Raw genomic sequence first — 12,048 nt, forward strand, 5'->3', positions numbered from 1 at the left:
GCATTAACCTGTTCAGCAATTTGAGCTACAGTAGCTCTTCTATTGGATTGGACTACACAAGGCAGCCTCCCATGACCCACTGGCTAATTTGCTGGTTTTTCTTTCTTGGACCACTTTTGATAGGACCTGACCATTCAGACTGGGAACATCCCACAGGAGCTGCAGTTTTGGAGATGCTCTGACCTAGTCATCTAGCTATTGCAATTTGGCCCAGATTAAAGTCACTGAAATCTTTACGCTTGTCCATTTTTTCTACTTTCACATCATTTTCACTTCAACTTCAGGGACAACATGTTCACTTGCTGCCCAATATATCCTACCCACTTTCAGATGTCATTGTCACAAGAAAATCATTGTTATTCACTTTACCTGTCAGTGGTCATTATGTTATGGCTGATTGGTGTACGTCAAGTCTAAGCTGTGAACTTTAAGAATGAATTACTCCACAGTGTTTGTAGCTACAGTGGTCCACAATGGATTTTTTTAAAGCTCATTTACTGCTCACAAAAAGAATACAAATATTTGAATATCAATAGCCTGGCCACAGCTTTACTTTTAATATTTGGTATCATGCTCTAACCTTAACCTCTATGTAGATGCCAAACACAAAATATCCTGCGCTTGAAAGTGGGCTCACGAAACACAGTTGGTTAAATTCTCATCCTGGCTTTCATGGATAAGTCTCGCCTCGCTGCCCTCATAGACTGGGGAAGTCTGGAAACACTGAAACCATAAAGCGATCAGAGGGCGCATTGGCCTAGTGTGTTTTCCTTAAAATATATTTTTTTTATTTTGTATGAAAGTGGTAATTATTATACTCACAAAGTGACAAATGCATCAAAGGCTCATCATGCAAAAAATGGCAACATCCAGTCCGCGATACAACATTTCATATGGCAGAACACTTGGACATCCAACAGGCTGACGTGTTTTGAGGATTTGCCTTTTCCTCAGAGCCTAACCTTCTCTGTCTGACCAAGCTTACATCATCCATGTCTGATCATAAAGCATGATGCATCAAAGTGATAGCTATTCAATGTGTCTGATTAATTGATTTGTTTTAATATCAAAGTAATTTTTATATTATTATTTTCAGACTCGTTATGGTACTTATACTTCATTATCCTTCTCATTATCCCCATACTGATCACAGTGTTCTGCTGCTTTCACAGGTGGAAGAAGGAAAAAGGTAAATATAGTTTATTATTATTATTACTATTATTATTATTTATTAATTTAATATTATTATTATTTATTATTAATAATTATGTATTATTATATCATTATTTATTTTTATTATATAATATTTTCTGTTTGTCTCCTTTAACCTTTACCTTTTTTAACAGTAATAAATTATATATTGGAATATCAGATTATAGAGAACTCTATCAGAGAAAAAAAAACGATATCTTTGAATGAAGGACATTTAATAATGTTTTACTGATTCAAAATGTTTCATTATGTCGATCAGAACTCTTCCAAGATCATACCTATGGTAACGTGACAAGAAATACACGTAAGGACACGGATCATCCTGGAACTAAAATTAAAAGTAAGTTATAGCATATTAAGTATAAATACAATCTCACACTACTTAACTATGTTGTAGTTAATTCCTATTTAAATTACTGATAGTGTTATTATTGCTTAATAAGGGGTAACTTGCATTAAAACTGGGAATACACTAGTAGAATTTCGAACGAAAATTCTTAGGAAAATTTTGAAACGAAAATTCTCAGAACATTTAAATGCTGATCAAAAGTAGTTCAAGATTTAGTTTGTTTTTAGCTTTTGATTTTGGAATTAATGGACTTTACCGAAAGAAAACCACATACACTGTACACAAATTCTTAAATTCGAGACATATTTTCCATCCTGCTCTTTGAAATTTTCTTCTCACTGTGGTTAAAAGCAAACATTGATTTGACCCATTAATAATTAGAAAAAAAAACAAGCGCTCTTACAACATTCTTGCAACGGAAAGCGCTGAACGAAATTCTACTAGTGTATACCCAGCTTTAGGCTTTAATTTGTTTGTACATTTAAAACTACATGTCTATCTAGGAGTAACTATTCTGTCCCATAGGGTGATCACACTGAAGTGATTTTATTGCTGAATAAACAGCGTTGTCACCCTATTACAGGAAGTGATAAAATAATAGATCCACTGGCACGATTAACAGATAATAAAACTGTTACCGGAGTACTCAGAAGAACAAAAACTGCTGCTTCATATGTCTGTGTCCCATTTGGGAAATTTTACCTTCACATACTATCCTTGGGACGCAACAGAAAGTCTGGAGATCTCTAGGAAATTGGGGGAATTCCCCTCTAATGCGTAATACACACCATCAGAAAATCGAATGACAAAAATCGTTTTTGGAGTGATCGTACGATAATCTGAACGTTAGTACACAGCTTTTGAGAGCCGATCATAATAGTTCATCCAACAATTTCCAAAGGGACAAGCACAAAGAATTTTCACGTAAGATACCAGATCGTATGATTTTCATTTAATCAGTACAGTATGCGCTCCCAAAAATTCAGAAGACCAAGACCCCGCATGCTCAGAAACTAAAGAATACATTACAATACAACACATTACATCACTTCCGAAGTTGTATTCTGTTGTATGAGAATTTTCATAATTTTAGTAACCTCCTCATTTTTTGTATGAGACTAGCATGCAAAAAAAACAGACAATCATTCGTCCGATGATCTCATAGTGTATACCAGGCTTAAGAGAGTTGGTACCAGGCTTAAGAGAGTTGTCCTCAGAACAGGTATCTCCTTTGGAAGATTTCTCCTCTATTCTTGTTCCAGCAACAACTATAAAACTTTGTATACCCCATTACTTTCTGTACTGGTCACCAAGATGTTCCTAGTGTGGGCACAAACAGCAATAAAACTTAACGCCAAAAAAGTTTTATTGACTGGAAACATTTCACAGTTTATTTATAAAGTTCTAACTCTGTAAAATAAATGTCAGCTAAGTCAATACCTGTTCTTTTCATTTACCAATCACTCTCACACATACAGTGCCTCCGGAAAGTATTCACAGCGCTTCACTTTTTCCACATTTTGTTATGTTATAGCCTTATTCCAAAATGGATTGAATTAATTATTTTCCTCAAAATTCTATAAACAATACCCCATAATGGCAACGTGAAAGAAGTTTGTTTGAAATATTTGCAAATTTATTAAAAATAAAAAACAAAAATCACATGTACATAAGTATTAACAACCTTTGCCATGCCATTCAAAATTGAGCTCAGGTACATCCTCTTTCCACTGATCATCCTTGAGATTTTTCTACAACTTGATTGGAGTCCACCTGTGGTACATTCATTTGATTGGACATGATTTGGAAAAGGCACACACCTGTCTATATAACCCCTTCCCACCGATCGTACGCAGATGTGCGGCCTCGGCTTTCGGTGGTTATACCGGGATAATGCCCGCAGCTGCAGGCATCATCCCGGTACCTTTTTTAGAGCCGGCGATCGGCTTTCCAGGGATAACAACCGATGCGGCTAAAAGCCGCTCGGCTTTTATACCGGAGGAGCAGGAGGGGACGCCCCCCTCCTGCCGCCTTCCGCCACTCTCAACGGGCCTCCCGATCCAGCGGGAGACCCGATCAACAACCCGCCGCCTACGGCGGCTAGCCACAGACTGGAATGAATCCAGAGATGGCTTTGTTCCAGTCTCCTGAATGTAAACACGGAAGCGATGTCATGACGTCACTTCCCGTTTACTTGGCTGCCAATGGCGCCGGTTTTAAAAAAATATACAGTATTCAGAATCGCCGAAAATGGCGATCTGAATACTATGAAGTGCAAAGAAGGTTCCATAAAGAGTACCTGTCACTACCTATTACTGTCACAAGGGATGTTTACAATGTTTGGGGATTCTAAGTAATTTTCTAGCAATAAACACCAAATGTCAAAAATAGGCTTAGTCATGCAAAGGGATAAGCTCCCACAGTTAACAGTGCATGTTAAAGCACAAACCAAGCCATGAAGTCCAATGAATTGTCTGTAGACCTCTGAGACAAGATTGTATTGAGGTACATATCTGGGGAAGGATACAGAAAAGTAGAATAGAAAAACACATATGTGTGAGCTACTGGTGGTGTACACCCCAAAACATTTGTATAATGGAAAAATTTCCTCAGGGGGGTTTTTAGCAACCAATAAATTGTTCAAAGGTCATTAGTTAAAATTAATTTTAATTAATGACTTTTGAACAATTTCTTGGCTGTACAGAAAAGTTTCTGCTGCATTGAAGATCCCAATGGGCACAGTGGCCTCCATCATCCGTAAGTGGAAGAAGTTTGGAACTACCAGAACTCTTCATAGAGCCGGCCGCCCAGCCAAGCTGAGCGATCGGGGAGAAGGACCTTAGTCAGGGAGGTGACCAAGAACCTGATGGTCACTCTGACAGAGCTCCAGCTCTTCTCTGTGGAGAGAGGAGAACCTTCCAGAAGAAGAACCATCTCTGCATCTCTCCACCAATCATCAGGTCTGTATGGTAGAGTGGCCAGACGGAAGCCACTCCTCAGTAAAAGGTACATATCAGCCCACCTGAAGTTTGCCAAAAGGCACCTGAAGGACTCTCAGAGAAACAGAATTCTCTGGTCTGATGAAACAATGATTGAACTATTTGGCCTGAATGGCAAGCGTCATGTCTAAAGGTACCACTCATCACCTGGCCAACACCATCCCTACAGTGAAGCATGGTGGTGGCAGCATCATGCTGTGGGGATGTTGTCAGTGGCAGGACCTGGGAGACTAGTCAGGATCAAGGGAAAGATGAATGCAGCAATGTACAGAGACATCCTTGAGGAACACCTGATCCAGAGTGCTCTGGACCTGACTGGGGCGAAGGTTCATCTTCCAACAGGACAACGACCCTAAGCACACAGCCAAGATAACAAAAGAGTGGCTACGGGACAACTCTGTGGATGTCCTTGAGTGGCCCAGACAGAGCCCAGACTTGAACCAAATTGAACATCTCTAGAGAGAGCTGAAAATGGCTGTGCACTCACACTTCCCATCCAACCTGATGGAGCTTGAGCGGTCCTACCAATAAATGGGAGAAACTGCCCAAAAATAGTTGGGCCAAGCTTGTAGCACAATACTCAAAAAGACTTGAAGCTGTAATAAGGCTGTAACATAACAAAATGTGGAAAAAGTGTAGGGTTGTGAATACTTTCTGGATGCACTGTATGTACAAGAATAGTATTAAGTATTAAGCTTGTCTCCAGATATATGTGTGTGATGCAAAGTAATGTAATGAATGGGTTTTCTTCTAGAGAGCACAAAGAAGACAACTGTATGAAGCTACTACTTCAAGATGTGCGGCAGAAGGTGCAGGACCTACAATTCACCTCCATGTCATCAGTTCTACAGTGCATGTCCTTCACAAGAAATTCCAGTTAATGGCAACTGTGACAGTGACATTTCACTTTATGGCTCATTCATTGTATCAGATTAAAACTACAGCTCACCTCTCTGAGAGCAAGTACCACAGAGTGCGAGCTATTACCCCTCCATTTTTATTGGTAATTATGTCTGGTATGGACACTCCAGCCTCGGGACCTTGCCCTCTGTTCCTCTATGGGTAACGCCTTTATCAGCTGCCTTAATTGTCCTTATTGCCATCAAGACACTGGCTATTATACTTATTAACCAGAAAACTCTCGGTTCCCTCCCTATTAAAATGTTTCTACTTTGTTATTAGGAGCTTGACATTTGTGACCTCACAGCTAAGTTCTGCTCACCAGGCATCCCTTGTTGCACATTCATTCACTAATATGTGTGTTCTCATTAGACATAAGGCGATAGATGAAGGGCGTGGCTTAGCCTTGAGGTTACAAAAGGCAAATCCCTGAAGAAACACTGTCACTGTGCCCATGAATGGTAACCAACACTGTCTATGCAATACCTCCACCCTCAACCTTCATACAGTATACTCAACTTACCTGAGCCTGACCATTCTTTCCTCCTCCACAGCCAGCTACATTAGAAATCCAGGTATGTAGCAGCATGCAACCTCCTCCTTTGTGATAGCTTCCCCGGGACACCCGTCAATCATTTTAGTTCCAGCTGTGTAGGATGTAGGAGTTGCAAGACTGCTGACAAGGTAAATGTAGGGGGAGTCGAGAGATGCCCTTTGCTGTGGTCCTGTATAGGTAAGGTAAAAGTGTGTCTTTAAAATGCAACTTAACTCACCGAAACAAGACTGGTACCTGGTATTGGTACATCAACCGATACATTGTGGCGCATGTGCGCACAGATCGCGGACTACTGTGCATGCACACAAATAATACTGTAGTGCCCATCTACCAGAAGCTGGCGGTATTTGTGTGCATGAGCAGGAAGCCAATGCTGGTCTCTACCAGCTCCCAAATGCAAGAGGAAAAAACTGGATGCACATCTCTGTACAGTGGCGGTGCGTCCATAAGGGCGCACGGGCGCCGCCCCCTCTCTCCATCCACCCCTCTAGCACCAATAGATAGATTCATGCTTTGCATGAATCTATCTATGGCCGCCACTGCCACCCCTATTCAGGTGCCCCATTTATAGTGGCTGGGTTCTTTTTAAGCCCCTGATTAGAGCCATAGGCTCTAATAGGCATCAAAAAAGGTAACCTGCGAGCCCCATGTCACTCAGCTGTGTTAGAAAAGAGAATGAATATTCGCTTTCCTAACACTAATCTCTCTGCCAATCAGGTGCTCAGATCTGTTACCTGTCACCTGATTGGCTGAAATGACAGATGCTGTGATTGGACACCTATTAGGCAACCAATTATAGCAGAGGATGGGAAGAGAGAACAGGAGAAGACATCAAGGAGCTGTCCCACCGCCACCGAGACAGGGTAAGTACAGACGGTGGGCGGGGGGCACACTGGCAGCATTTGATATGGAACAGTGGCTGCGTTTGATGGTGCACAGTGGGAGCATTTGATGGGGCACAGTGAGGCTGAATTTGATGGGGCACAGTAAGGCTGCATTTGATGGGCACAGTAAGGCTGCATTTGATGGGCACAGTGGCTGCATATGATGTGCACAGTGGCTGCATTCGATGCTGTACAGTGGCTGCATTCGATGCTGTACAGTGGCTGCATAAAATGGGCACAGTGGCTGCATAAGATGGGGCACAGTGGCCGCGTTTGATGGGCACAGTGGCAGCGTTTGATGGGCGCAGTGGCAGCGTTTGATGGGCGCAGTGGCAGCGTTTGATGGTACAGTGAAGCTGCAATTGATGGGGGTTTTTTTTTCAGAATTTTTCAGTTTGTTTGCGCCCCCCCAAAAATTTTGAGCACCAGCCGCCAGTGTCTCCGTACATGACATTTTATTTTTTAAATGGCGGCGTGGAACAGGGGCAGTGAGGGTCATTTAGGAGTGGTTAAGTTCCCGCTTTAATACCAGCATGAAACCACATTCAGAAGAGCACATATAGGAGGGAATTCTGGCTAAAAATAATACATCTTTTGGTGTTAGCTTTCAGATAGAAAAGGACAATGTTAACTTGTAATAAGGTAAAAGGTTAAAAGATTCATGGTTGTAGAGAAAACGCCTTCAAAGAAATGTTATTTTTATATAACTGAATCCATGGAAACCTAAATGATATAACTTGGATTTTTATGTTACAAAGTAAAAAGGGAGAGCGGAGTTTTTTGGTGAAAATTACTACTAGTCTTCAGGAATAACAGGGACCTGGAGTTTCTTGTTTTTTGGAACTGCTTTTATAATAACCATTAACCACTTCAGCCCCGGACCATTTTGCTGCCCAAAGACCAGAGCACTTTTTGCGATTCAGCGCTGCGTCGCTTTAATTGACAGTTGCGCGGTATAAAAAAAAAACATTTTTTTTCCTCAGTTTAGGCCGATACGTATTCTTCTACATATTTTTGGTAAAAAAATCACAATAAGCGTTTATTGATTGGTTTGCGCAAAAGTTATAGCGTCTACAAAATAGGGGAAAATTTTTATGGCATTTTTATTAATAATTTTTTTTTTACTAGCAATGGCGGCAATCAGCGATTTTTATCGTGACTGCGACATTATGATGGACACATTGGACAATTTTGACACATTTTTGGGACCAATGTCATTTTTACAGCGTTCGGTGCTATAAAATTGCACGGATTACTGTAAAAATGACACTGACAGTGAAGGGGTTAACCACTAGGGGGCTAGGGAGGGGTTAGGTGTCCTAGGGAGTGATTCTAACTGTGGGGGGTGGGGCTATGTGTGACACATCACTGATCATAGCTCCTGATCACAGGGAGCAGAGATCAGTGACACTGTCACTAGGCAGAACGGGGAGATGCTTGTTTACATTAGCATCTCCCCGTTCTTCCTCTCCTTGAGACGATCGCGGGTATCCCCGCGGACAGCAAGTCTGCGGGACCTGCGATCCTACTCACGAAGCTTGCGGCGGCGCGCACACGATTGCATGGCGGCAAATTCAAAGGGACGTTCAGGTACGCCCATTTGCGCAGCCGTGCCATTCTGCCGACGTATAAGTACATGCGGCGGTCGGTAAGCGGTTAATCTGGGTATATACTAGTAAAAAAAAAAAAAAAATTCAACATTCAAATGCTGTTTGAAAGTACTTCTAATTCGCTTTTACCATTTGTTTTTGGAATGAATGGATTTTACTGGATTGGATTGGACTGAACGAAAAACCACATACTGTACACTGTAAGAAACTTGTTCATACCAGAAACATTTTCCATTTTGTTCCTTCAAATCTTCTTATCACTGCAGTCAAAAACAAGTAATGATTAGAAGAAAATAAACAAATGTTCTTACAGTGAAAAATGTCAAATGAAATTCTACTAGTGTATACCCAACTGTCTGCAGAAAGAGTGTTAAAAACAAAATTCATTTTTCTAAGAAATTGGAAAGGGTGAGAAGTTCTGACAACTCTTTTTTTTTCCCGCTTGTGTCTTCCTGTCCATACATTTAATATATAGGTGTCAAAGGGGAGGAAAATCTTCTCAATGGGGTCACAGACAGAAAAAGTCCCAATTGGAAATTTTAAATCATCCAGCTCTATCCAAAGAAACATTTCTGGTATAGGGTTTTAACAAACTGAACATGATGTGCAATACTGCAACTCAGAAACACATGATGCGGCTGTGTGAAAAGTAATGTATGATATAGCAGCATTTTTAACTGTCAGTAGATAGAAAATAAAGAATAAACCACAATTGCCACATAGGTTACTGTGTGAAAATTAGAGAACAAGTGTTATCTTATAATGAGCTTTTTTCTATGTCAACAAAGGGGGTTTTCAATTACCAAAGTCGCACTCAGTTGAGGAAATCCTATCAGGAGGATGACATTGTGCTGAGCTTTTTTTTTTTTTTTTTTCTTTTTTGGAAAATGCTAACTGCTTGGCTGTCATAATGATTCAGTATGTTGATTCGTTAAATGATAAGTTCAACTTTTGTAACAAGTTACATGTTACACCCATGTTCAGAGTGTAACATGTTACAAATGCACCTGCAAAAAAAATGTGTATTTATTGTTTTTTTTGTAAAAGTGAACTTATCCTTTAACCACCTCCCGCCCAACGTATTGTAAATTGACAGGCGCAGGGCAGCTCTCTCATCCTGGGACAACGTCATATGACGTTGTCCTACCCTCACCGCGCCTGCATGCCCACGGGGGAGTGCAGCTCAGCGATCGGTGGTGTGCTCTGTCCCTGGGACACACCGCATCACCAATCTCGGTAAAGAGCTGATGACAAGGCTCTTTACCCATGTGATCAGCTGTGTCCAATCCCAGCTGATCACATGTAAACAAGGAAATGCTGGTTTTCGGCATTCTTTTCCTCACACTGACAGCGTATTAGGTGAGGAGAGCCGATCAGCGGAATTTCCGCACAGGGGAGACCAGTACAGATAATCAGTGCCGCCCCAACAGTGCCCATCAGTGATGCCAGTCAGTGCCGCCTGTCAGTGCTCATGATTGCTGCATATCAGGGCCCATAAGTGCAGCCTCATTAATGCACATCAGAGAAAAGTTACTTATTTACAAAATTTTATAACCAAAACTAAGACTGCCTATCAGTGTTCATCAGTGCTGCATATCAGTGCCCATCAGTGCTGCATATTAATGCCACTTCATCAGGGCCCATAAGTGCACCCTCATCAATGCACATCAGAGAAAAGTTACTTATTTACAAAATTTTATAACCAAAACTAAGAAAAACTTTTTTTTTTCTTTTAAATAAAAAACCCAGTGGTAATTAAATACCACCAAAAGAAAGCTAAAAATAAGCAGTTGCACCATTGTTTTACCACCCTCTCCGACCAGCCACCTGGTGGCTGAGAACCTACAAGAGAACATGTTCCTACAATGGCAAATTCAGTTGGCAGTACCACCTCCAAACACCATTCAAGTAAAACGCTTGGCTCGAAGTTGTGGTGAAGTATTGTAATAAAAAAATTCCAGCTTGACTGTCGAAAAAAAGGGCATTCGGGAGGCAACAGTAAGGCCTCCTGAATGCCTGGCAGCAGCGCACATAACGAGTGGTAAGCAACTTTTATCTATCTTTCATTTTCTATTAGACATGTGGACTGCTAAAAAATTTAGAAAATTAAAATTTTTATTATTATTTTTTATTATTATTTTGTTACATTTCATTAATTTAAATGCAGTATTCGTTATTTCGGATAATTTGTAACTTTGGATAAATTCATATTCGTTACACTCACTAACAACCAAATTTAAAAGGGAATTCCAATACCTAAAATGTAATAGTTAGTAATAGTTATTTATTAGTTTAGTTGGCTATTATTTTGGATTTTTTAATTTTTAGAGTTTTGTTCTCATTTTCGGATTTTCAGGTTTTTCAATTTCAGATTTTTGTACTTTCGAACTTTCAAATTTTGGATTTTAATTTCGTCGGATTTTTGGATTTTTGGAAAAATTAGTTAAACAGGTTTTCCTTAATTCTAATATTTCCAAATTAGGGAATTTGTCGTATTCCATCAAAAAACTAATTCGGAAAGAAATTCACGTGTCTATTTTCTATTGGGTCTGTGACTCTGTTCAGGGGCAGTTAGGCAACTAGTATTATTAGAGGGGGTCAGCAACAGAAGTCTCCATATTTTAAAGCGGAATTAAACTACATCTTCACTCACCTCCAGCGATTAAATGACTGCAAGATCCCTCTCCAGTGGCAATGATGTTTTCCAGGTCTTTGGTCATGTTAATTGGCTGGCCCAGGATGACTTAATACCCGTTCATGAGCATGGGAGTTAGTTCATCTCAAATTGACTGGAAGTGAAGAGAAATCTCTGTAACAGGTAGCATTAACAATGATGATATAAGTTTTAAAGCCCAACTTCAGGAATTAGAATCACATTCAACACCCCCCCCCCCCCCCCCCCCCCCCCCACACACACACACACACACACACACACACTCACACACACACTCACACACACACACACACACACACACACACACACACACACACACACACACACACACACACACTGCAAGATTTAAATGCTCATTATGTCTAGGGGTACAGGAACAGGCATTATTGCATTATGACTTACCCGATACCCTGCTCCGGCCGGCTCTGGAGCTGCCCTTTTCTCACGGCTCCTCTCTGGGGCTGATCGGCATCATCACATACAATGCAGGGCTATTAACCTTGCATTGTCTGTGGAGAAGGGAGGGCACAGTGACCAGTCACACCTCTGGGGGGACCCTGCTGCAGTGCAGAATAGGGTAAGCACCCCTACACATAGCAAGCATTTAAATGCTGTACAGGGGGTCCCACTGCAAGGGTACATTTTTCTTATTCCAGACTTTGGGCTTTAACCCTTCCCAACTCTACTGAAATGTAAAAAAAAAGGTTTGCGCTAGAAATGTATTTATTTATTATTTATTACAGGTACTTATTAAAAAGCCGACAATTTACTCAGCTCTTTACACATATCTTGTACATTCATATCAGTCCCGGCCCTCTTACAATCTAAGGTCCCTAACTCACATTCATCCATACACATACTAGG

At 40.8% G+C, this 12,048-nt stretch overlaps 1 protein-coding gene across 1 annotated transcript in view; it reads left to right on the plus strand.

The window, feature by feature from the left end:
- Positions 1–11,422, plus strand: part of LOC141117549 (uncharacterized) — a 35,661-nt gene extending 24,239 nt beyond the window's left edge. Inside the window, exons 3-5 of the mRNA XM_073610455.1 lie at positions 1,097–1,189; positions 1,472–1,552; positions 5,315–11,422. Coding sequence (XP_073466556.1) covers positions 1,097–1,189; positions 1,472–1,552; positions 5,315–5,340 — 200 coding nt within the window. The 3' untranslated portion in view covers positions 5,341–11,422. The remainder of the gene's footprint in view (positions 1–1,096; positions 1,190–1,471; positions 1,553–5,314) is intronic.
- The last annotated feature ends 626 nt before the right edge of the window (positions 11,423–12,048 follow it).

The sequence above is a fragment of the Aquarana catesbeiana genome, linkage group LG01, assembly GCF_042186555.1.
Source record: "Aquarana catesbeiana isolate 2022-GZ linkage group LG01, ASM4218655v1, whole genome shotgun sequence".
Lineage (NCBI taxonomy): Eukaryota > Metazoa > Chordata > Amphibia > Anura > Ranidae > Aquarana > Aquarana catesbeiana.